The sequence below is a fragment of the Chiloscyllium punctatum genome, chromosome 38, assembly GCF_047496795.1.
Source record: "Chiloscyllium punctatum isolate Juve2018m chromosome 38, sChiPun1.3, whole genome shotgun sequence".
In the NCBI taxonomy this organism is placed as follows: Eukaryota; Metazoa; Chordata; class Chondrichthyes; order Orectolobiformes; family Hemiscylliidae; genus Chiloscyllium; species Chiloscyllium punctatum.
In genome coordinates this window covers 55,473,968-55,501,951 of record NC_092776.1, presented here as the reverse complement: position 1 = coordinate 55,501,951, position 27,984 = coordinate 55,473,968, and the positions used below count along the sequence as shown (strand labels likewise).

The 27,984-nt window shown below is 42.2% G+C and overlaps 1 protein-coding gene across 4 annotated transcripts in view; it reads right to left on the bottom strand.

Moving 5' to 3' along the window:
• Positions 1-27,984, bottom strand: part of arid5b (AT-rich interaction domain 5B) — a 125,548-nt gene that overhangs the window by 38,348 nt on the left and 59,216 nt on the right. For all 4 annotated transcript variants that reach the window (XM_072557922.1, XM_072557925.1, XM_072557924.1 and 1 more), the window contains one exon: positions 977-1,095. In XM_072557922.1, the coding sequence (XP_072414023.1) occupies positions 977-1,095 (119 nt within the window). The remainder of the gene's footprint in view (positions 1-976; positions 1,096-27,984) is intronic.

The following is a 27,984-nucleotide window of genomic DNA, read 5'->3' as shown; positions in this document are numbered from 1 at the left end:
CCGGGATTAACAACAAATCTAAGAGTTCAGGTTCAAGACAGACTCATTGAGAGGAGGGAAAGAATTAGAATTAGAATCTCTACAGTATGGGCACAGGCCCTCCAGCCCAACAAGTCCACACCAACCCTCTGAAGTGCAACCCACCCAGATCCATTCTGCTACATCTATTACTCTATATTTACCCCTGACTAATGCACCTAGCCTACACATCCCTGAACACTACAGGCGATTTAGCTTGGCCAATTCACTTAACTTGCACATCTTCAGATTCTGGGAGGAAATCAGAGCACCCGGAGGAAACCCATGCAGACACGGGGAGAATGTGCAAACTCCACACAGAAATTAGTCCAAGGCTGGAATTGAACCCGGGTCCGTGTCGGTGAGGCAGCAGTGCTAACCACTGAGCCGCCCCATGGTGAGCAGACCTCTGCTCATTGCACCTTAATAAAAACTACTGGTATACGTGGCAACCTGAGATACACGAGGCTCTCGTATTACTGTTACATCATTGAAAGACGAGTGCTTCTATCTCTCAATCTAACCCAATTTCATTTCATCTATAAATCCCAACAAACTCCACCCACACAGTGCTATTTATGCCCAATGGGGAGCAGCTCCAATACATCATTGCAAGATTATTCCAGGGTCTTATAGCCCTTATGAATGCTGGTGTAGGACTTGAGCCCCCAGTCTCCTCACTCAGTGAGCAGTCATCTGAAACAGCTAGCTGTGGGGGCATGGTTTTATGTTTCACTCAGAAGGCAGCCACCAACCCCTGGCAGCAGCCTGAATCCTGTGCTCAAATCGTCGGGAGTGGGACTTGAATACACACCCTCCTGACTCGAGCAACAGCGTTCTTCACTGGGCTGTAGCTGACACTGCTTTTAATCCTGTGAGCAAGTAGCAAACAATAATAAAGAAAAAGGCTGCCATGGCAAAAGATACCAGACATGAAAAGAGCTGAACTAGACCATACCTTGGCACTGGCTTTTCCATCCGAATCCTCGTTGGAATCTCTCAGGCCATTCAGAGCTTGGGTGTCCCGCTTCTGGGAGGGGGGTTTCTTCTTCCGTGGGCGCCCTTTGAGATTTGGTGCTGAAAATAAAAGAATGGGGAACAGTTTCAGAAACTCAAAGAGCAACAATCAGATAATGCTTATTGCAAGTACAGTTCTGTGCTGATATTAAAAAGGGCAAACCCACATTGGTCTCACCAAACTGATTATTAAACATATATAATTAGGAGCATTGCTCAATGAACCTTCCCACTAAAAAAAGGTACAGGAGCCCTTAATGCTCTATTGATGCCCATTCCCAATAAAATGCTGCCATCATTCCAATACCACATTGAGAATGCTGACAGCCCACTGTGGATGACAGCTCTCCATGTATTGAGTATGTACATTCTGTGCAGCTGCACTCTTTCACTGCTATAAATAACTTCACTGCAAAATATTTAACTAAGCACAATTTCTTCAGCTGCAATCGCAAAAAAAAGGGAAAGTTTTCACAGCAATGACATTTTGTTTCACTTCCAAATTTTTCTCACCCCTTCCCAGGTGCACCAATTAAAAAAAAATCCTGCAGCAACAACTGGGCTCCTTTGCATAGCCACAACCCTGTCATTGGTGAGTTGCAATTGGCCCCCAATCACTGCTGCGCCATGTTTAGATTGGCACCAGAAGGTCACTCGCAGCAAGACATTTGCAATTTGTGCGCTCTTGTCATTTTTATCTCACTGTGAGGTGGACCCATTGCTCATCACTGACCCCGAGAAGAAAAACCTGCACTGATTGCGAGGACCCTGAATTAGCAGATTATGTGGAAGGACAGCTTTGCAACAGCTTATTCGCTGTTTACAAGTTGGACATAATTTACAGCGGTTTACAGTTTCTGGACGTGGCGTGGACACAGATGAACTAAGTGGCAGTAAAATGTAACTGCCGAACCTTTATGTGGTGCTCTCCCTCTTCACCTCCCTCATTCCTCCGTTGTGCCCCGATACAGGTTAGTGCCCTGTCAATCAAGAACATCTTGCCCTCAGTACAGCTGATGTATTTTTGACAGAATGCAAACCAGGTGATATCAGGTCAGCTACTTGTTGACTCAGACTGATGACTGCCATTTGCTCTCTTCCAGTGACCTCCTCTGTAACTATGCCACTGCTGCAATCGCACCAACAGAAATATCTAGAAAAACCATGGAGGCTACTCTGCTTACAACATGGCAATACTCTGAGCAGTAGGTCTATGCTGACGGGGGGGGGGGGGGGGGGTGGTCTCATACACATACCTGCAGATAGTAAAAGCTAAACCACTCCTTATCAATTCATCAGAGTCCAGAATGCTGTTTCATCACTTGACACCAATGGGCACAACTCCGTACCACTACAGCCTTCCTATCTAACGTATTGTGGCCGCGAAGATCCTAAAACACCATAAATCTCACTCTGCTCCATGTCATTTTCATTGTAACCAACAGACATGTTCATACCAAGCCAGCAATGCCCCAGGGAACACAACTCACATCAGTCACGCACCAATTCCACACTGAAAGGAATTCAAGCGCTTTCTGCACTGCTGTGGAATATTCCGATAGTAAGGAGGAACTGCCTGGGACATGACTATTTGAGAATTCACTTTGCTGAAGTGCTTGGAACCAGTTACAAAAGATCAGAGAGATTAGCAACCATTAAGCACAGTGTTTGACAACTCAAAAGCTAAATTCATACTTTCTTTCATATTGTACTATAAAGAGCAGTCAAGACATCAAAAGCTACATGAAATACACAACAATTCCCATTTAATTACTGTATATTTGTTCAGTGGCTGATGACTGATATAATGACAGGGTTCAGACGTAAACTGTAACGAGCCCCGGGATTTGGTAAGCTGTCTCCAAAACAACGGAATCGCTGATGAAATGCAAAATCCAATTATAATGCAGCGTGTTGACATTTTTAAAAGTACTGCTTAGTTTGTACATACACTTTCATTAAGAACAAAACAAACAAATATTATGTAAGACCATGAAACAGGCTTTACTCAGTGCTTTGGAGTATTTACCATCTGTAAGAAAACACGAGGATACCTTATACAGTGTTTATTATCTGATTTTGAGAGAGTGTAGCCAAAACATACAAATGACACATTCATCTTTAGTCAATTAGGTTTTGTCGTGTAAAGAGGGCCTTAGAAACGTTATCCTATTAATTTCAGAAAAGATTCCTCATTGCATCATGCTAATTGTTTGAAACATGCTTAACAAATGTGAATAGCAATGACAGAGGAAATTATCCAATTTTAGCTGATTCTGAAATATCAGACAAACTGCAGTTCAGCTAAGCATGCCCAAAAATGGTTTAGATTTAGAATTCTTTCATAGCATTGTTGCAGTGTGATGGCATCCTGTACAGATTACAGTAAAAGTGAAGTCATCAACTACAACCTCCCACGCTCAGAGACAAACTTGTACACACATGGAGCAGCAGCATGCAGACGGACACTGTGTGTCGGGTGCACACGCGATGTGAACGTGAAGGGCATGTGCACAGAATCTCACAGGCATATGCAGATGGGCAGTGTGTGTGTGCTCACACACAGGCAGGCAGAAAGGAGTGTGCCACAGTGTGGAAGTGCAGACTGTGTGTCACATGCATAAGCAGTGAGCAAGCACCAGGAGGGCACACAGCTGACCAGAGAGACCAGGTGTCCCTCAAGACATGGGAACACGCACACAGACTGACTGGGAGACATACATCACACATGCATGTGCAGGCTAACAACTATACACATGCATACAGACTGACAGAAAAGGAACACAGACTGTGTCACTGTCAGTGTATGCAAACCTGTCAAAGATACACATGAAACCAGAGTGATACGGAGAGATATGTGCAAAGAATCACACAGAAGGAACAAACAGACACAGAAAGAGATGCGCACACAAGCACATACTGACAGGAGGCCACACATGTATGTATACAATGACAGACCCAAACACACACAAGTGTGCACAGACCAACAGAGAACCACAGACACAGATTAAGGTGCACACAGGCAGAGAGACACACACATACAGACCATCCAACAGAACGGTGCATGCGCATATACACAGACATGTGCATACAGAAATACACACACATGCACGTGTGCTCACACACACACACAGGCACAGATACCCGCACACAGAGGTACGTGCACATACAGATAGACACAGATACACACAGGCAAAGGCACATGCATGCACACAGATACACAGTCGCACACACACATGCACAGGCAAAGGCATGTGCACACGCACACACAGACATGCATGCACACAGAGGGACAGACACACACACACACTGAGACAAACACAGACAGACACACACTCATGTGCAGAGTGACAAAAACAAATCACATGGAACTTATGCAATATAAAACAGACCTTTTCACATTGGACCCAGAATCGTGCAGTGGTTATTTCCTAATTTAGATCATTTCAAGCAACTAAAAATATCTGGAAAATATCTGGCCCATCTCACGCCGTTGACTAAACACTACGTTTGCAGTGAGTCACGTTAATACAGTAAACCACACAAAAGAACATTTAACACCGTACTACCAGGATGGCTAACACACAGCCGAAGGAATAGTAAAGGAGGCACCGCATAAATAGAGAGAACACAAAACTCTGTTTACCCATAGCGTTTGAATGAAGCTGTGGGGCTCAGCAGACATGAGGGCTGCAGCCTGCGGCAGGGAACACCATCCTGTGCCCGCTACACACTTCACAATGTTCCCGACCAAGCACTTTCCCTACAACTTCTCACCGCCCGGGCTCCTCAAGCACATCGATTACTCATTGCAACAGCAGCTGGAAGCAGCGAACAAACAAAAAACAACAACCGGGGGAAAAGAGAGAGAGAGAGAAAAAAAAGTGGGATGGACTGCCTGGTATAGAGACAGCAAAAAAAAATCCTCGAGCGAGCTTTAGCTGCTGACGGTCCATTTGCTATGTCATCTGGTCCCCACCTCTTTCAGCGGAGCAATCATTTCCCTGGCTGCAGTTCTCTCTGAACGGCCCCAGTGCCCAGTTCCAACAAACTGGCACTGCCAAGATTTGCTGCTGCCATTCCGGATTCACGGCACTCTCGATATTTCGGGTTTTGTTTCTGAAACCTATGCTGCCGGACTCCTATATTTCTCGGCCTCTGTATAACTCCCGACGCTTACACATGAAACGCTTGTGCATCAAGAGAAAAGTTTGCAGACACTTTTCAGGCTCCTTGCGCTTGCAAAGTGACACAATGTTGCTAGCCGCTAGCAACATTATTAACAAACAGGATTAGGGCACCCTTTGGGTTTTCAGGAAATTACTAAGGGCGATTGCGGTGCTTCCAAGATCCACTTGGTTAAATTGGTGGTGACTGCCGCTTTTCCATCAATGAATTCATTAAGATCGCTGCTGTGCGGTTAACTCTTTGTGAACGTATTGGCAGAGCTGCTAACTCGGCTGCGTGAAGACGACTTGCTCAACACCTTCCCTCGGTTAAAGCTCTGCATTCGCAGCCCCAGTGTACAATCCAGCTCCTAATTTGAAAAGTCCACAAGACAAGCTCCAGGTTGTGTCACGCAAACGGCTGACGCCATCCATTCCTTACTGCACAGCGCCTTCAAATTTGCATTTCCAAACTCTGGCGAATTATTCCCGTGTTATTTAGAAATCAGCTGAGATAGTATACACACACACACACACACACACACACTCAAAGCGCCCTTTAAATTTCTGCCAAAAAAAAAGAAGGTAGCATTAATCCAGAAAATCAAATCATAGAAAGTCATTGGGGTAATTCACATCATCCACTTCAAGGCTATTGATGTGCATTAAATCCCGTTTAAATAACAGGGCATATAAATCAAGCACCACAGCAAACTCAACAAAGGACTATCTCGCAGGCTGACAGAAATACACTCTTTAACTATTAGGTTTCATGTGCTGGTGCCAGAATCTGAACAAAACAACCTCTTAATTACTGCAAAAGAAAATCCAATTTAGCATCACTGCAACATGATCCCATTACTGCAGTTATTATATTCCTCCTATAATTCTGTTCACAGACCAAAACACACGAAGTATAAATAGTTCTGTCAGTTTGCAACCATCTCCTTTCTGGAATTGGACATCCCGTCTCATTGTGTCAACAATTAAAGTCATAACGCTAGATGTTCAGAGACATAGCACGACAATTTACCACTTCTCACAATCACCATATTTTACTAACTTTTCTATGAATGACCCTTTTAATTCTAAGTGATTTAGCTTCAGTACACAATAAGGTGGCAGCTGATCTCCCTGTATTCTTTCCCAGGTAATGACGTTTTCATTCATAGAATGATACGAGGCCGTTCAACCCATTGTATTCATGCCAGCTCCTTTCTAGAGGAAATCAATTGGCTGGAGTTCTTCTGGGGCTTATCCAAAGCCCTGTAGTATTGATTGACCCAATTGTCTTTTGGATGTTGTTAATGAACCAAGCTTTTTAACTAGCCTTTTGGGGATCACATTACAGATCAAAACAACACACTGCATTAAATTATTTCTCCTCACCTGCTGTTTAGATATTCTCATCTCATCTGAAGCTCTCTCATCTGGCTACTGACCTATTTGCAGTGGAAACAGTGCCTCTTTATTTACTGTATAACTTTGGACACTCCTATTAAATTGCTCCTTAATTTTCCCTGCCCTGAGTATAACAATCCCAGCTTCTCCAGTCTCTCCAAGTACCTGAAGTCCTCAAGTAAAATCATCCTTGATCCTTCACCAAGGCTTTAGCATCATTTGGTGCTGCCCAAAATTCTTGCTCAGACTAATCAGTAATTTCTAAAGGTTTGACATAAGTTCCTTGATTTTGCACTTTTTGCTTGAATTCCTTACTTTAAAAAGCAGCCCTGTCAAATTGTCCTGTCATCAAAAACAGAGGATGCTGGAGAAAGTCAGGATGTTTGGCAGCACCTGTGGAAAGAGAAACAGATTCACGGCTCGAGTCTGGCATGACTCTTCAGAATCGGACTAAAAATGTTAACACTTTCTCTCTTCACTGATGCCGCCACGCCAGAGTTTCTGCAGCATTCTGTGCTGGTTTCAGATTTCCAGCATCGATATAATTTTGCTTTTATAACCTCAATTTCTGGACTCGGACACAGAAACGTGTTTTTTTCAAAAAATCAAAGTAAAATCACCTTTAGCAGCACAGCTGAGAATATACTTTGCAGTCAGTCAGTTGAAAGGCCACAATGTGGAGTCTGGTGTAATTACACAGTGTACCACAATGTCACAATGTGGCGTTTCTAGTGTAAAATGAGGAGTCTAGTTTCTCTTTTGAATTTTTGATTTAAGCAAGCTAAACACAGTCCTTGATAATTTGAACTCAGCTTTTCCAATGAGGTTTGCAATTTTAATTGCACTTTCCTTTATGTAACACGTCATGTCGATCATTAATTTTAACCAGACTGAACCATCCTTATATTTTACGAATTACCTCTGGCTCAGTGGAAGCACTCTCTCCTCCAAACTAGAAGGTCTAATCCCCAATAAATAAACCAAAGCATATAATGTAGATTAAAGACACCACTGAAGTCCTGAAGAGCAGGATGCTGTCTTCCAGTTTTACATTATACTAAGGCCCCCATCTGCCTTCCTAGTAGATGTTAAAGCAACTGAGTTCCACCTGCTATCTTCCAATTTTTATCCTCCAACCAACATCACGGAGGAAGATCATCATAATGCTCTCTGTGGGACCTTACGGCCTCGTTTCTCGACTTCACAATAATGATTACACTTTTAAAATATTTCATACATTTTACTGTCCTGAGGTGCCACATAAATGCAAGCCATTTCCTTATGGACCCCACAATGGACCATTCAATTTCAAACAAAAATTGGGAAGAGGGAGTGGATCATTCAGCCCTTGGGATAACTCCACAGTTCAATAAGGTTCAATACAAATAAAAAAGGAGACAGGGAGAATAAAACTTCAGAGTCTGTTTGCAAGTCTTACTAATGGAACCGACGACAAGAGAATTCAATACTCAAATCACCCAACAGAGGAAATGTGCACAGACTCCCCGCACTGGCTGGCATCGAACTGAAATTTAAGTTGCCTATTTAGTCTCACCTGAAAAGAAAATTAATAATTCAATACTTGACTGTATCAAGGCAAGGGCACAAATGCTGAAGAAAACTCAGTCTTCTTTTAATGTCACTTCAACATTTCCAAACGTTATTGTATATAAATATTGTAGGCTTAGATTTCTGCACCTTTTGCAGAAATCTTTGCTTATTAAATGAGGACTGGTGACAATCTGCCAGTGAGAGGCTACAGTCCCTGAATTTAAATTTCTGCCAATTTTTTTTATATTAAAAATTCAGTTTGATGATTAGAAGCATCTTAATCGAAAGGCATTCCAGCTAAATATTTCCTCAATTCTCACAGATGGATGAAGTTACTGTGCACAATAATTATGGCATTTCTAATTTTAGCTCAAATTATGTATCTTATTTGTCTAAATGAATAAAACACCTCAGTAAACACAGCGTACACAATTTAAAGCATACATTTTGTGCAGTGCACATCAATGTGAGGCTGCTTTTGTGTTCTGTAAGTGGGTCAAGTGCTCATTAAATGCAATAGAGCAAAAGAATTAATTATGTGTTATTGACTTTAAAGGCAGCACAAATATCCAGTATTTAAGTAATTGGAGTTGTTGGGGGCGGGGAGAGACACTAGAAATGTTGAGACTTGACAACCCCAGGAGCACTTTTGAATCACTGGGCGCCTTAGTTTTTTTCTGGGATAGTCATACTTTGGTCTTAAACACCCTCGTATTTTGTTGCCACTGGCAGTGCCAGGGTACGTCAACTTACTTCAGTTGTAACAAACCTACAATACAGTTCTCTGATGGGATCCCTGCACTCGGGTTTTTTAAAAATTCATCTGTGGGATGTGGGTGTTGCTTGCTGGCAAGTGTTTATTGCCCGTCCCTAGTTGCCCCTTGAGAAGGTGGTGGGGAGTTGCTTTCTTGAACTGCTGCAGTCCACGTGCTGTGGGTTGACCCACAAATGTCCCTAGGGAGGGAATTCCAGGATTTTGATCCAGCGACACTGAAAGAACGGCAATATATTTCCAAGTCAGGATGGTCAAAAGTATTCCAATGTCCATACTTAACCTGATAAAAGCATCCACATGAAATCTCCAGTAATAGGACAAACCGATAACTAAGAGGGTTTCTTCCCATCACTCAGTCTCAAGAGGTGTGAACAAGTACTCCGCATTTGATTATGAACAGGCCTTACTAATGCCAGTGTTAATAGGTTGGATAATTCTAATAATGACAGATCCAACAATAAACAGTTTTGATTTGGAGATGCTGATGTTGGACTGGGGTGTACAAAGTTAAAAATCACAAACACCAGGCTATAGTCCAACAGGTTTAATTGGAAGCACACTAGCTTTCGAAGTGCTGCTTCTTCATCAGGTGGTAGTCCTGATGAAGGAGCGTCGCTCCGAAAGCTAGTGCTTCCAATTAAACCTGTTGGACTATAACCTAGTGTTGTGTGATTTTTAACATAAACAGTTTGCTATCCTGGGCCAAAATGGAGGTGGTCAGGAGGTATACCCTTCTTTGTGGGTCAAATGTACTCAGATCATGGTCAATGCACTGCTCCAGGTTCTGCACATCACCAAAATAATGACAGAACTACACCAGTTTAAAACCTATTTTATTTATGTGAGATATAACAACATACCTGCAACCACATCCAAGAACTGGAATTTGCATTCTATAAACTTTGTCATTGATAAAGATCTCATAGCATTCCACAGGAGTATATTCAAAACATTGCTTCAAAAGGGAATCTAAAACATGTTTAGAATTTAGATTTTGTTCTAGTAAAGAGCACTATGCCATAGCCTCAAACCTATAACTGTTCTTTAATAACCACACAAAAACAAAGATTTAAAAATAAGACCCTTGTAGTGGTTGACAGATCTTTGAAAGCGGTTTTAATCCCTCCGTACTGACGAATGGATAAGGGAGTTATACTTCCACAACTCCATCCTTATTGAGGAAGTCAGGCATTCGTCAGGTGTGGGATTCGAGAGCTTGCCCAATGGGTAAAAGAGTTGAGTTTAGAAAAATGCAACACCAATTAGGTGCAAGACGAGGTCGCACAAACTAAACCTTGGTCATGCTGGGTTAAAGAGAAGTGTAACAAATAGATGGTTGTTTAAAAACAAAAGTCCCATCATTAAATAGAGACAGAAAGACAACCTTGTCCATCTACCTCCAGAACAATTGAGCAGCGCTCTCTTTCTCGCTTCAACTCCAATTCTTGGCTTTCAAATAAAGGTGAAAGTTGCAACATGGTTACACAGAGTCAGCCGAGCGACAGGAAGGTGCTGCTGGGGGAAGGCATACAAGTGGATTCTCCGGGGACCAGCTTTCACATTGATTACCAGCTTTGACTTAGAGTCAGAGTCATAGAGATGTAGAGCACAGAAACAGACCCTTCGGTCCAATTTGTCCATGCTAACCAGATATCCTAATTTAATCTAGTCCCATTTGCTAGCACTTGGCCCATATCTGTCTAAACCCTTCCTAATCATATGTCCATCCAGGTGCCTTTTAAATGTTGCAATTGTACTAGCCTCCACCACTTCCTCTGGCAGCTCATTCCATACACGAACCACCCTCTGTGTGAAAAAGTTGCCCCTCAGGTCCCTTTTATATCTTTCCCCTCTCACCCTAAACGTATGGTCTCTAGTTCTGGACTCGCCCACCCCAAGGAAAAGACCTTGTGTATTTATCCTCTCCATGTCCTCTATGAATGCGCAAGACATCATTTTAAAAGAGGCAGATGACACAAAGCTTGGGAGGACAGTGAGAGACTTCAAGAGGACACAGACTGGCTGGAGGCATTGGCAGATAAATGACAGATGACACTTAATATAGAGAACTGTGAAGGGATTCGTTTTAGGAGGAAGAACAAGACAAGGTGATAGAAACTAAAGGCTATTATTTTAAAGCAGGTGCAGAAACCAAGACACCCAGGGTTTATATTCACAAATCGTTGGAGATCTGAGAACAGATGGAGAAAGTGATTAAAAAGCCCTACGATAATCTTGAGTTTTACAAGTTGTAACAGAGCACAAAAGCAAGGAGGTTACAATGAACTCTTGTAAAACACTGATTTGGCCTCAACTGGGGGATTGGGTTTTTGTTAAGAAGCAGAAGTGTTCAAAGAAAATGTCTTAAACAATTGTTTTTAATGCTTTCATCTTTTCCCTCCCCCCTTGACTTGCTTTCAGCCATGTCTCTGGAGATTATAATTCAATCCCAGGAAACTCCACAACAATCCTGGAAACACTGACAATGCTTTCGAAAGAAAACGAATGCTGAACACTGGCCTCCAAGTTGAGGTCGTGACTGGTTCCTATCGTATGTAATCTAATGTCAAATAATTACTTTAATTTAAAGTTTAATGATATTGGCTACAGAAAAATGGCTATGCACCACAAATCTGGAGTTAATTTTGGAAGCGAAGATTTCCTAGACTCCATTTCTCATCCATTAGATCATAATTGGCCACATGAGGGTCCAATATTAAAATATCAGCCTGTATTATGACTAAGCTGCTGTGAATCAGTCAGAAGATCCATTTTATATCAAATATTCTTCATACCTCAGCATCCAACACAATTAAGTAACCAGATGTTGTCACGTGGCCTTCACTAAGCATTTATTGTTTAATTTCTTGTTGAAATCCCTTTATAACATAAAACAGCCGGGGGGGGTGGATGGGAAGAGAGAGAGAGAGGCAGAGAGAGAAGAGTTATATTTTTTGTCTCAGAGTTTTAAGAAAAGAATTCAGATGATCACTGCAGTGCCAGTATGAAGGTAGTGATGCACTGTCAAGGACATGGAGAACATGTTATTAAACCAAGACACCTATCTTGTGTCTGTGTGTGTGCTGTGCATGAGTGGGGGGGGACCAGAACACTTCAAGAGACAGCAGTAGATATTCCCCCTAGTCGAGGTAGCCTTTAACCTTTAAGCTGCATCATTAGAACAGATAACCTAGTTAATCATTTCAATACTGTTTGAGAAGCTAACTGTGCCCAAACTGACTGCTGCATTTCCCACAGTACAATAGCCTTTACTTTTTCAATTATTTTATTGGATCCAAAACACTTTTGCATTTCCTGAACACGTGAAAGTTGTGATATAAATGCAAGTTTTCTTTAAACTGAGTTACTATGTTTATAGCAATTTTACTTTGTTAACTTCCCATCCATGTCATTCCATGCCTCTCATGCCTTACTCAAACTATTCTTCTCCTAGTATCCCCATTCAAATTTTCTTCCCAATACCATCCCCATCACCATCTCCCATTCCATATCCCCTGTGCATCTCTCACCATTCTCCAGCTCCTCCACACTTTCTAGAACTTGCTTACTCGCCTTGGAAGGACATACTGATTACAACAGGGGAAAAGCTTGTAGCACCCATCACCCTCTTCCACCATTCATGATCTTGGCTACAGCAAATGCACATGCCTCAAGTTGTGTACTTCCTAATAAACCAGTGATCTCAGCTTTGAACATATTCCAAAAAGGTCCACAGCCCTGAATGAATTTCTTTTTTCTGTCCTAACTGGCTAACTAGACACCCTCTCTGCAAAGCTGTTATAATGAGAGAGGAAATGCAAGAAGGAGGTCCATGAACAGAAAACCAGTCCAAATACTTAGAGGAGTCACAGTCAAAGGAAAAATCTGAATTAGCTCAACTTGTTCGAAGCTCTCAATTGCCCCCTAGTGTCAGCCTTCCATCTTATGTCCCCAAAGCAAAATTGATGGTTTCTCGGTTAATCAAGATTTGGATTCTCTGTAAAAAGGCTCAGGTGAAGAAAATTCACCTCACACTGGGAGCAAAGAGCAGAGCCAAGTGTCTGTTCCAAACCGTCAACAGAAAAAGACCATTTCCTTAGTAACTGATTAATAAATATTATCAATTTCACATAGCAAAGCTGTATCACTTGTAACAAAGTTCAATTGCTTTCCAGACTCCAATTTAGGAACAGGTTTGGTAAAGAAAACATCACTAAACTTTAACAGTTCTTAGAGGCTCTTTTCAAATACTATTCTAACAAGCACTGCAGCAATCCAAGACCAAAGTTTTTTCCTCAATTACTGTATCAAGCGCAATGCCCCTTCTGTTGACCCCTGAAATCTCTTGACCTTTACCCAAGTAAATCAGCAAAAGCGAAATAGCCTGAAGTCCCATTGAAATAACGAAAATGCCAAAATCATTTTGGGATGAGGCAAGATTAATGAGCAGCCTTTTTAAACATGAGTAGATTGACTGTTTTGTGCTAATTCTTACAACTTTTCAGCAAAAGCAAAACTGTATTCAGCTGAATGCAGTTTCCTCCAGATGCAGAAACAATCGCAATCTCCACTTGAAAACATTTCTAATTCCATTTTAGGTTACAGATTATAAACTTCAAAGTCAGGACAGTCACAGCAGATTGATACATTAAAAAGGAGGTAACACTTTAGTAATATGTTACACCACATTACACAGAACACTGACCGATGAGAAAGTTAGCTTCAACAGGTTAAAAAACTTGCTCTGGCAATTGCAGGACTCAACTAGTCGATGAAAAGGTATAATTGAAGAAGCAAGAAGAACCTTACAATTGCATTCAATTGCACACCTTTTTTGAAAAAAAGTGAAAATAACACCAAGTTATTCCACTTCATTCTCTGAAGAATCACTGTTGGCAATGTTCAAGATCAATGGAGAGTGTGGTTAAAAAAAAAAAATCAACAAATGACTTATATACATTAGCTTACTGGAAAATAAACTCTCTCCTGACATCAGCACATTGTGGGTGATCTGCCCCTGATGTCACTCAGCGGTGTACTTTCCAGTAAACTGATGTTTGCTGCTACTTCAATGGACAAAGAGATGCGTTTCTGACCAGACTCGCAGAGAAACGAAACAAAGCTACAACTTTCACGTCACAAACGAGTCAGAAGTTAGTCAAAATTTGTTCATGTCAACAAAGTTCTGGGAAATTACTTGCTACCAAATTGAATTCTATTCCAGCCATTGTGGAGAGTCAAGCATTCTGTCCTTGTAAAATCTAAAGATCCAACGTTCTCCTTTTAGAAGATGCTTTAATTTGCAATGTAGTTCAGAATTACAATTGGAGTTATGAAGAGGAGCCTCGCTTAAAATTCAAAGTTTAACAATCGTCTGCAAAACAGGTACTTTTTTTTAAATCAAAAAATCAGCTATAGGTACCTGGCCAAGCTGATCATCCATTACAAGTCTATTTTGCAAATTGACCAGGTTCAAGATCTGTACATCTACAATCTGCTCATTGTAATAGATGCTTGATGGAGCCAAATACAGTCTGTTCACTAGCTGGGTTAAATACCCATTACAAACATCTGTAAAGCAATTTGAGAAATGCCAATGAAACTTTGCAAAATGTTTCAGGTCTTTAAATGAGTTCCCTCTGTTTCGGCAACATATTTTACAGATGTTATGTCACAGTTGGAATCTCACAGAGAAATTATTATTAAGCATGCTTGCGTCACAAAGAAATGCTTTCAGACTATAGGAATATCTAAGAGATCTTGTTTGGTCACTAATGAGCTGACATGAACATAATGGTTCCATTTCTATTGTTTCCCCTTTTTGGCTTGTGTGTGATTGGAATGGGCAGGCCAATCACACTGTTGACTCAGTTAAGTATATAACACTTGAGCTAACATTTGCTTGCAAAAACTTCAGTTGTAACTCGCAGAAAGTAAAATACCAGATGCCGTGATTAATATCTTTTCAAATAGGTTTCAGGTTACACTTCAGGAATTCGGCTGCCCAGCTATCTCGGGGTAAAAAAAACGTGAAAAGGAGGATTTTTTCACTGACCCTGCATGAGGTCAGAACAACTCATTTTATTGCAATATACTTTAAACCTTGCTGCTGAAGGCCAGATGCCATGAAATACAAATGGTAAGACAGAACATTTAATTCCGTCAATCTTAAATTTAAAATTTAAGTCACACTGCCTCTACAGAACTTAAAATTTCTAAACTTGCATTTGTGCCCAATCACAAGTTTAAACTTTCTTTCAATTTATTTTCTGATGTCAGGGGGTACATTGAATGAATGAAGAATCAATGAGCACTAACCAATTTTACAAATGGATTTATTTCATACTATCCCTTACTGGAATGTGGGGATAGCATTTTTGCGCAACTCTAGGTTGCGCAACAAGGTCTGAACAACTGGCTCCGAGGCCACTGTAGTGGACAGTTAAGAGTGAAGCACATCAGTGTGAAGCTACAGTCAGACCAGGTAAGGTTGACACACTGTCTCATAAAGATCATTACTGAGCTAGTCAGATTGTAATGGCAACTTCACGATCTATATAGGCCCAGAGGTCTCTCGTTCCCTGAACTGCTGGTCTGAGCAGCTGGATTATTAACCCAGTGACTATGAAACCACTACCCATGTAAACATTGAGTGTCTGATATCCCAAAGCTTACATTTAGACATTCACATAGGCAGCTGACATCCTATGGTATAATGGTTTTATAAAGGTATGAGCAACTCAAATTGGATTTACTCTCAGCACCAATCATGGAGACATGGAAGAACACAGGAACATTGGATTCAGAAGGCAGGAGTAGGTCATTTGTATCTTTGATCCTGCTCCACAAGTAAATACATATATCAACCAACCTGGACGAGAATTTCTCAGATTGTAACAAAAAGGAGATAAAGTAAATCTGATTTATTATTCAATAGTCACTGGGAGAATTCTCTACTTGACTCTGGTTCTTCATAGTAGTGTTCTGGAATATTCCTGAAGACTCTGGCATTGGCATTGACTGGTGTTCAAAAGATCAGCGGAGGATATCTTTTCTGAGCGCTTCAATCGAGTTGGCATGAGAAATTACGTTTCGTGGTCTACCATCGTTTATATAGGGCAATGCTAGTCCAAACCAAGAGCAACCTGCTGAAATGGTAGGCCTGACAATGAAAACTTATTTCTGGAAATAATTTGAAGATCAGCCCTGAAGATTTCAAGCATGTACACTCCCACCAGACCCAAAATACATATAAAGCTCAGCATTCCCCCATCACACCACATTGCGATGTGGGCAAGAGCGGGCTGTGACCACCTCTACAAACTGGAAACTGCGCTCCATCAGTGGCATTGCCCGGGAGTGCCAATCCACCATGTCTTGAACAAAAACAAACAGCAGGGACTGTGACAAACCCAATTCCAGCCACTGATCAGAACGAGACAAATTTGTGGGATGCAAGGAGGAAAATCATTTACTCATTTTATGCAGTTATTTTGTCATATTGTACAAAGCAAACTGGACACTGGAGAAAGTAGAGTGCACTTCGAGTGGTAGAAAAGTGATATTCCCAAGAGAACATTGAGCATTTATTTGGTGTAAAATGCAAACTCTTTTGGATCTTTCATTAACTCACCCACTGTGCTGTTATAGTCATGTGGCAAATGCAGCATTAAAAGCTGATGCAATTATGCCAATATTGCCTGCTTTTTGAGTACAGATGTAACAAGCATTGTTAAAACTGAAAGATGAGATCATATACAGAGGAACTGAAAAAAAATCCCCGACTAGATGTGTAATTAGAAAAAGCAGAATACTCATTTTCTAAGTAATTATGGAAATGCTTCAAAAACACACAGAACCCTTTGTAATGTATTACACTTGGCTAGAATCCCAAATCTAACTTGATGCTGCAAAGACTAAATATCTTTGGAGTGTAAGCCTTCCTTCAAGTCTGTACAACTTTGTAGCGAGACTATAATTAGGTGCAATTCAAACATTACTTATATAGCAAAAAAAAAGTAGTGCAGTTTTGAGTAGCCCCTCCTTCTGTTCCTCTCCATAAAACAAGTTAGAGGATCAGCCCTTACAGCATGCCAAGACTAAAGTACTTAGTTTCAGTTTTATCTAAGCCGGGCACAGTATCTGCTATCCAGGTTGAAGAATAATCTTATCTATTTGTCTTTGATAAATCATTGAAAGAAAAGTATAAAATAGCACAGCAAGCATTTGTTTGAAAATTGCAAAATATTCACTCTGACCTCTCTCAAATAGTCCATAATGACAGTTTAAACTCAAAATATTTAGAAACTCCAAAGTGGTTGATTCTCCCCTCCACCAACAACCCCCCCCCCCCACCTCCTCCCACCCCCCCACCCCCCGAACTGAAAAGGAATCATGCTGATGATATGTACGATCAGCAAACCTTGGGCAATATTTTACAAAGAGCTGAATTGATTACTTGAATAACTTGCTTCTTCCACCACACCTCCCTCCCCCCAAATCTGGAAGGAATATTGTGATTTCTATCGTTGAACAGAGAGATTTTGCCTATCCTCAAAGAATGATCTCAGTTCCCACATCAGATAGAGTGCCTTCTTTTGAATAAATGCCACTAATTACATTGCCTCAAGTTCATTTTTGGTTCCTTCCCAACAACAACAACACAAAAAGAAGGGCAACCAGTTACATATGATTCACATGTTATTTTTGGTCCCTTGTGACTAAATGGTAAGAGATACCTAGAAATGACCTCGGGAGGAAGGAGACTAACGAAAGGTGGTATATTAAGAGACACATATAAGAAGCACCGTTATAAATGTGGCATCTAAAGAGAAAATACTTCTCATTTTAAAAACCTTCTTAATTAATTCACAGCGTGAAGTATTTTGCTGAATTCCTAGCCTGCCAAAGCACGTAACCAGGACTTGACACTCAAGGCTTCTACAGAAAGTCAGATATAATCTCCTTCAGGGGAGCAAGCAGTGCTCGCCATTTATACTGCCTTTTGTCATGGTCCTGCTGGTTACAGATGCAGCATTAATCACAAGAGGTGAAGAATCCTGCATAGGCTGGACTCAACTTTAGAAACAAAGCTTAAACAGAATCTTTATTGCAAGTGACACTTGTTCCCTTGAGCCACAGAGGCTCCAAATTCCCATTAAAAGTTACATTTCAACTGGGCATTACATTCCTGCCTACACTGTCATTGTCTAAAAGAAGAACATGCTTCAAAACTTCCACCATTTGTCAGAAATACAGCAGAGGTGGCTGCACCTCTACTTAATGCGGATATTGGATGTGAACATTTCAACAAATTGACAATATAAAATTGCTTCCAACTGCACACCTGTCAAATACATAATCTTAACTATTTTATTTTACTCTAGACAGGTCCCAGATTGCAAACGTTATCATTCGTACAATGCTATGACTGCTTTATGGCATTTCTAAGGCCCACTGTTAGCTGGGGCTCAACTGGTAGCTCAGTCAGAAAACTGCGGAGATTAACTCCAGAATCATAATCTCAGCAAACACTCCATGTGCAATATTTAGGGGTGCTGTACTGTAGGATGTTCTGATTTTCGGTTAAGATGTTAAACATGTAAAAGATTCCATTGCATTATTTCCAAAAAGAGTGGTGGCGTTGGTCTTGACCAATATTTTTCGCTCAGCCAAGATCACAGACAGATTATCTGGTCGTTATTTAATGATATTCTGAGAGCCCTTGCTGCAGTCAAATTAGCTGCCACATTTCTCACATTACAACATGACTTCACTTCAAAACTGCTTCATTGGCTATAAAGCATCTGGAACATTCTGTAGCAGTAAAACATGCTACATAAAAGCGAGTGCTTCCTCTCACCAAACTGGATCATTAACAGTTCCCAACCACATGGCAGACTCTCCAACATGTACACACTGAAGCTCAACTGGTTCCAGGGCTGTATAAAAGACAAACACACACACAAGGAATGAAGAAGCAGAGCTGAAGAGAATACTACCAACCTCGGCTGTTAGGGAGCTCAATAATCGCTAAACAAACAGGTCAGATCTACATCATGGTGGGCAATTAAACCACACACAGGGAAGAAGATAACTCCAAAATATTCCCAACCTCTAAGATGGGGTAGCCCAGCGCGTCATTGCAAAAGACAAGGCTATCAAGTGGACATTCTACCGTGATCTCCCCCATGTCACAGATGGTACTGCTCAGCCAATTCCATTCACTGCACAGGATATCAAAGCAGCATCTGACCCAATGTGGCATCAAGGAGCCCAAGGAAAACTGGAGTCAACGAGAATCGAGGAAGGAAACAATCTACTGGTTGGACTCACAACTAGAACGATAAAGAAGGATGTTAGGGGTCAGTCACCTGGGGCAGCATAGTGGCTCAGTGGTTAACACTGTTACCTCACAGCGCCAGGAACCCAAATTCAACTCCACCCTCAGGTGACTGTCTGTGTGGAGTTTGCACATTCTCCCTGTGTCTGGGCAGGGTTTCTCCGGGTTCTCTGGTTTTCTCCTACAATGCAAAGATGTGCATGCTAAGTGGATTGTCCATGCTAAATTGCCCATAGTGTCCAGGGTTATGAAGGCAAAGTGGGTTAGCCATGGGAAAAGCTAGGTTACAGGGATAGGGTGGGTCTAGGTGAAATGCCCTTTAGCGGGTTGGTGTGGACTTGATGGGCCAAATGGCCTACTTCCACTCTATTCTATGATCTCCGTTGTAGGACATCTCTGGCGCTCCTCAGGATAGTGTCCAAGGCCCAAACATCATCTGCTGCTTCAACAACGGCCTTCCCTCCATCATAAAGTCAGAAGTGGGGAGGTTTACCGATAATTGCACCATGGGCCTAGCAGGAGAAAAGTTGGGCATAACTGAAATGTCACTGCACAAGTAGTCCAGGATACCAGACTAATGTTTTGAATAGATTGATTCAAACATCCTACGATAGATGGCAAAACTTGAATTCAGTAAAAATCTGGAATAGAAAGCTGCCCTAATAATGACTAAGCAATCACTTGGAATTGTGGGAAAAACCCATTTGGTTCACTAATACCCTTTAGGGAGGGAAAGCTGTCAAACTCTCCTGGTCTGGCCTCTATGGGTCTCCAGACCCACAGCAATGCTGGTGACTCTTAAATGCCCTCTGGGCAATTAGGGTTGGGCAACAATTGCTGGTTTGGCCAGCAACACCCATATTCCATGAATAGATGCAAAAAATAAAATCCCATTTGTGCCAATTTCTGAAGCACGTTGCATCCAACCAGGCTTGGGTTGAATAGTGGCAAGTAACACATGACACACTTGACTAGCGAGACAGAATCTAACCATTGCCCCTTGACCTTCAATATCATCACTATCGATGAATCCCCCACTATTAACATCCTGGGGTTAACAATGAACAGAAACAAACAGGATCAGCCATTTAAATAAATACTGTGGTTACAAGACAAGGTTGGAGGCTAGGAATCCAGCAGCTGGTAACTCACCTCATAATTCCCCATTATCTACAAGACACAAGTCAGGAGTGAGATTTTTTATTTCAATGTGAACACAGGAGGTATAGTTGGTAAATTTGCAGACAACACCAAAATTGGAGATGTAGTGGACAGCATAGAAGGTTGCCTCACAGTACAACGGGATCTTGATCAGATTGGCCAATGGGCTGAGGAGTAGCAGATGGAGTTTAATTTAGATAAATGCGAGGTGCTGCATTTTGGAAAAGCAAATCAGAGCAGGACTTATACACTTAATGGTAAGGTCCTAGGGAGTGTTGCTGAACAAAGAGACCTTGGAGTGCAGGTTCAGAGTTCCTCGAAAGTGGAGTCGCTGGTTGATACGATAGTGAAGGCGGCATTTGATATGCTTTCCTTTATTGGTCAGAATATTGAGTAGAGGAGTTGGGAGGTCGTGTTGCAGCTGTTGGTTAGGCCACTTTTGGAATATTGTGTGCAATTCTGGTCTCCTTCCTATTGCAAGGACGTTGTGAAGCTTGAAATGGTTCAGAAAAGATTTACAAGGACGCTATCAGGGTTGGAGGATTTGAGCTACAGAGGGAGGCTGAATCGGCTGGGGCTATTTTCACTGGAGGGTCAGAGGCTAAGGGGTGACCTTATAGTGGTTTATAAAATCATGAGGTGCGTGGACAGGATAAACAGATATGGTCTTTTCCGTGAGATAGAGGAGTCCTGAACTAAAGGGCATAGATTTACGGCGAGAGGGGAAAGATATAAAAGGGACTTTTTCGCACGCAGGGTGGTATGTGTATGGAATAAGCTGCCAGAGAAAGTAGTGGAGGCTGGTATAGTTACAACATTTAAAAGGCATCTGGATGGATATATGAATAGGAAAAGAGGGATATGGGCCAAGTGCTGGCAAATGGGACTAGATTAGGTTAGGATATTGGTCGGCATGGAGGAGTTGGACCGAAGGGTCTGTTTCCAAGCTGTACAGCTCTATGACTGCGGGACTAAAGTGCTGTGGCAAGGCCAATGTTTATTGCTCATCCTTAGTTACCCTCGAGTAGGTGGTGTTGAGCTGTCTTTCTTAAAAATTGCAGTCCATATTCTAGAAAACCCCTTACTTACCAAGATGAGTGCAGCTCCAAAACACTAAGTTTGAGACCACCCAAGACAAAGAAGCCAGCTGAGCTTAACTCCATACAACAACAACTTCAACATACACATCTTCCACCAATCGATGCTCAGTAACAGCAGTGCGTACCATCGACAAAATGCACTGCAGAAATTCACCAAAGCTCTTTGGACAGCGCCTTCCAAATCTACAGCTTCTATTATGTCAAAGGACAAGGGCAGCAGATACTTAGGAATACCACCACATACAAGTTCCCCTCCAGTCACACACTGTCCTGATTGGAAGCGCGTTGTCATTTCTTCAGTGCGACAGGGTCAAAAGCCTGAAACACCCTCCGGACAGGATGAGGAAAAAAAAAATCCATTACGCGTGGTTAATGCAATCAGATTGTGCAAGAGAAAGCTTTTGGCCGAATCCAAGTTTTACTTGCTGCTACCTTCCTTTTTCAGTCATATTTTTGTCAGTTTCTAAACATTGTAAACTGCTATGTCAACACTCACGGTACAGGCGCATGCTTTGGCCGCTAGGTGTTGCTCCATAGTACATTTGTGCAGTCATATCAGAAAATGCTGCAATTCTTTGCATAGCAGGATCCCACTTAAAAACAGCAACCAGGTGAATGGCCAGTCAAGTTTTCTGGTGCTGCACTGGACAACCATCAAACCCCACCCCGCAGCCCTGGAATTTAATCTCTCAAACGCTCAGTCTTCATATCCTCCATCAAACCCTCTGCAAATCGGCGCTTTGACCAAACTTATCTTGTTTCTTTAACCTGCTTATTTCAATTACACTTTGATCAATCCTTTCAAGGTGCATTTTTCACGTTAAAGCATTATAAGTCTAAGTTGTTTATCTACAGGTACCACAGGGTAGCAGGGTCTTGGTTTAACATCCTACCCAAAGCATAGCTTCTCAAGCAACCAACCATCCCTCAGTAGTGCTGAGAGTAAGCCTACACTGGGTGTTTAAATACTGGACCATAGCTTAAACCAATCACCTGGACTGAGAAGGTAGAGTTAGTACTATGTAAGCCCCAAAATACACAGTAAATATGAAATACATCAGCAGATTTTGAAATATTCCGATGCTGACCAGTTTCATTGAGCTAGAATCCTAATAACAGATGCATTTTCACCTCCACACACAATTCATCCTCTTTTGTGCACTTTAAGCTGTATTACGTAATACTGTATTACACAACGATACGTTAAATCGCAAAACTGAGTTCAGAGACAACTTTGAGAGGGGGTCCAGCTGCTTCAAATGGTGGATGAAATCAAAAACTAAATTAATCTCCAAGGAAATCAGAAAGCATTTTATTGCACAGAGTGCATTTAAAATCCAGAACGGATGCTGCCTGACCTTGTGATTTCCAGCATTTTTTGTTTTCAGTGGGTAAATGAAGTTGAGATAAAGATTAGCAAAGATCTAATAAGATGGTGGTTCAGAACTGAAGGCCTCAACCATCTCTTTGTGTACCTATGGGTGAAGATAGATCCACAGTGCAAACCCCTGACAGACTTTCTTGACATTTTAAAAAAAGACTTGTATTCCTATAGCATCTTTCATGACCATTGGATGTCTCAAACACCAAACAATTAAGTATTTTTTGAAGTGCAATTGCTGTTGAATGGAGGAAACTAGGCAACCATTGTGTTAACAGCAAACTACCACAAACAGAAATGTGGTCATTAATGTGCATGTCATGTTGAATGAGTGATTAAATATTGACCAGGATAGCAGCAGTTAACACCTCTGTTCTTCTGTGAGCTTTTCCAGCCACCCAGGAATGCAAATAAACCCTCACATTAAAATTTCATCCCGAAAGACTGCACTTCTGACAATGCAGCTCTCCCTGGGTACTGCACTGGAGTGTCAGCCTTGATTTTATCCAAAGTCCTTGAGCAAGACTTGAAACTGGAACCTTAGGTGATTTAGTGAAGCAACAGTGTTATTAACCAAGTCATGGTGGATACAAGGTTAGCAAACGTTTACAGTGAACAACTCAGGGACCGAGCCTGGATTACAGGGTTATAAAAAGTTAAGCACAAGAGGTACAGTTAGTAAGTTTGCAGCTGACACCAAAATTGGAAGTGTAGTGGACAGCGAAGAGGGTTACCTCAGATTACAACAGTCTCCGGACTAGATGGGCCAATGGGCTGAGAAGTGGCAGATGGAGTTTAATTCAGATAAATGCGAGGTGCTGCATTTTGGGAAAGCAAATCTTAGCAGGACGTATACACTTAATGGTAAGGTCCTAGGGAGTGTTGCTGAACAAAGAGAGAGCTTGGAGTGCAGGTTCACAGCTCCTTGAAAGTGGAATTGCAGATAGGACAGTGAAGAAAGCGTTTGGTATGCTTTTGTTTATTGGTCAGAATATTGAGTACAGGGATTGGGAGGTCATGTTGCGGCTGTACAGGACATTGGTTAGGCCACTGTTGGAATATTGCATGCAATCCTGATCTCCTTCCTATCAGAAAGATGTTGTGAAACTTGAAAGGGTTCAGAAAAGATTTACTGGGATGTTACCAGGGTTGGAGGATTTGAGCTATAAGGAGAGACTGAACAAGCTGGGGCTGTTCTCCCTGGAGCGTCGGAGGCTGAGGGATGACCTTAGAGAGATTTACAAAATTATGAAGGGCATGGAAAGGGTAAATAGGCAAAGACTTTTTCCTGGGGTCGGGGAGTCCAGAACTAGAGGGCATAGGTTTAGAGAGAGAGAGGAAAGATATAAAGGAGACCTAAGGGGCAACTTTTTCACACAGAGGGTGGTACGTGTATGGAATGAGCTGCCAGAGGAAGTGGTGGAGGCTGGTACAATTGCAACATTTATGAGGCATCTGGATGGTATATGAATAGGAAGGGATTGGAGGGATATGGGCCAGGTGCTGGCAGGTGGGACTAGATTGGGTTGGGATATCTGGTCGGTATGGACTGGTTGGACCGAAGGGTCTATTTCCATGCTGAACATCTCTATGACTCTAAGTGCACTCTTTCAGGAACTTTTTCATTTTTGTATTTCCTAAAATCATGTAAAAGTTTGTAGATGTTGCCAATCCTTCCTCTACCACTCCAGTACTCCCACCAGTCTTGGTCAGGGCCATTAAAAGGTTGCGTGGCGAGAGGTAGGGATTAGAACAAAAAAAGAAAATTATTGTACAGGAACAGGCCCTTTAGCCCTCCAAGCCTGTGCTAACCCAGATCTTCTACCTAAACCTGTCACCTATTTTCTAAAGATCAGTATTTGTGGCCGGCACAGTGGTTAGCACTGCTGCCTACAGCACCAGAGACCCGGGTTCATTTCCCGACTCAGGTGACTGACTGTGTGGAGTTTGCACATTCTCCCCGTGTCTGCGTGGGTTTGCTCCGGGTGCTCCGGTTTCCTCCCACAGTCCAAAGATGTGCAGGCCAGGTGAATTGGCCATGCCAAATTGCCCGTAGTGTTAGGTAAAAAGGGGTAAATGTAGGGAATGGGTGGGTTCTGCTTCGGCGGGTCGGTGTGGACTTGTTGGGCCGAAGGGCCTGTTTCCACACTAAGTAATCTAATCTAATCTCTCTGCTCCCTGCCCATTCATGTATCTGTCTCGATACATCTTAAATGACGTTATTGTGCCTGCCTCTACCACTTGCGCCGGCAATGTGTCCCAGGCACCCATAACCCTCGATGTAAAGAACTTTCCACGCATATCTCCTTTAAAAATTTTTCCCCTCTCACTTTGAACTCGTGACCCCTAGTATTTGAGTCCCCCACACTGGGAAAAAGCTTCTTGTCATCCACCCTGTCTATACCTCTCATGGTTTTGTAGACTTCAATCAGGTACCACCCCCACCCCCAACCTCCATCTTTCTAATGAAAATAATCCTAATCTACAACTTCTCTTCATAGCTAGTGCCCTCCATGTCAGGCAGCATCCTGGTGAACCTCTTCTGCACCCTCTCCAAAGCATCCACATCCTTTTGGGAATGTGGCGGCCCGAACAATGCGCAGTGTTCCAAATGTGGCCAAACCAAAGTCCTGTACAACTAACATGACCTGCTAACTCTTGTACTCAATACCCCGTCCGATGAAGGAAGGCATGCCGTATGCCTTCTTGACCACTCTATCGACCTGTGTTGCCACCCTCAGGGTACAATGGACTTGAACTCCCAGATCTCTCTGTACATTAATTTTCCTCAGGACTTTTCCGTTTACCGTATAGTTCACTCTTGAATTGGATCTTCCAAAATGTATCGCCTCGCATTTACCCGCTTTGAACTTCATCTGCCATTTCTCTGCCCAACTCTCCAATCTATCTATATTTTGCTGTATTCTTTGACAGTCCTCTTCACTATCTGCTACTCCACCAATCTTAGTGTCATCTGAAAACTTGCTAATCAGACCACCCATACCTTCCTCCAAATCATTTATGTATATCACAAACAACAGTGATCCCATCATGGATTCCTGTGGAACACCACTGGTCGCAGTTCTCCATTTTGAGAAACTCCCTTCCACTACTACTCTCTGTCACCCGTTATCCAGCCAGTTCTTTATTGATCTAGCTACAATACCCTGGACCCCATGCGACTTCACCTTCTCCATCAGTGTGCCATGGGGAACCTTATCAAACAGCTTACTGAAGTCCATGCACATGACATCCACAGCGTTTCCCTCATCAATCAACTTTGTCACTTCCTCAAAGAATTCTATTAAGTTGGTAAGACATGACCTTCCCTGCACAAAATCATGTTGCCCATCACTGATAAGCCCATTTTCTTCCAAATGAGAATAGATCCTATCCCTATCTCCTTTAGCAACTTCCCTACCACTGACTTCAGCTCACCGGTCTATAATTATCTGGATTATCCCTGCTACCCTTCTTAAATAAGGGGACAACACTAGCAATTCTCCAGTCCTCTGACACCTCACCTGCATTCAAGGATGCTGCAAAGATATCTGTTAAGGCCCCAGCTATTTCCTCGCTCGCTTCCCTCAGTAACCTGGGATAGATCCCATCTGGACCTGGGAACATGTCCATCTCAATGCCTTCTAGAATACCCAACACTCCTCCCTCTTTATGGTGACTTGATCTAGAGTAATCAAACATCTACCCTAACCTCAACACCAGTCATGTCCCTCTCCTCGGTGAATACTGATGCAAAGTACTCGTTAAGAATCTCTCCCATTTTCTCTGACTCCATGTATAACTTTCCTCCTTTGTCCTTGAGTGGGCCAACCCTCTCTCTAGTTACCCTCTTGCTTCTTATACATGAATCAAAGGCTTTGGGATTTCCCTTAACACTGTTTGCTAAAGATACTCCGTGGCCCCTTTTAGCGCTCTTAATTTCTCAATTCAGATTGGTCCTACATTCCCAATATTCTTCCAAAGCTTCACCTGTCTTCAGTCGCCTACACCTTATGTAGGCTTTTGTTTTCCTCTTAGCTAGTCTCAGAATTTCACCAGTCATCCATGGTTCCTTAATCTTGCCATTTCTATCCCTCATTTTCATAGGAACATGTCTCTCCTGCACGGTAATTAACCTCTCTTTAAGAAGCCTCCGATATATCAAATATGGGTTTACCTTCAAACAGTTGCTCCCAATCTACATTCTCCAGCTCCTGCCGAATTTTGCTATAGTTGGCCTTCCCCCAATTTAGTACTCTTCCTTTAGGACCACTCTCGTCTTTGCCCATGAGTATTCTAAAACTTATGGAATTGTGATCACTATTCCCAAAGTAATCCCCTACTGAAACGTCAACCACCTGGCCGGCTCATTCTCCAACACCAGATCCAGTATGGCCCCTTCCCAAGTTGGAATATTTACATACTGCTCTGGAAAACCTTCCTGGATGCTCCTTACAAATTCTACTCCATCTAGTCCTCTAACACTAAGTGAATCCAAGTCAATGTTGGGAAAATTAAAATCTCCCATCATCACATCCTGTTGCTCCTACAGCTTTCCATAATCGGTTTACATATTTGTACCTTTATCTCACGCTCGCTGTTGAAGGCCTGTATTACAGCCCTAACATGGTTACCACACCCTTCCTATTTCTGAACTCTACCCATATTGCCTCGCTGCTTGAGTCCTCCATAGTGCCCACCTTCAGCACAGCTGTGATATCCTCTCTGACCAGTGATGCAACTCCTCCACCCTTTTACCTTCCTCTCTACCCCACCTGAAGCATCGCTATCCTGGGATATTCAGTTGCCAGTTACACCCTTCCCTCAACCAAATCTCATTAATAGCAATATCATACTCGCAGGTACTAATTCAAGCCCTAAGTTCATCTGCCTTATCTACTACACTTGCTGCATTAAAACAAATGCAGCTCAGACCACCAGTCCCTTTTGTGTTCATCACCTGCTCCCTGCCTACTCTTACCCTTTGTCATGCTGACTTCATTATCTAGTTCCTTACAGGCTTTAGTTACTACCTCCTTACTGTCCACTAACCTCATTTGGTTCCGATTCCC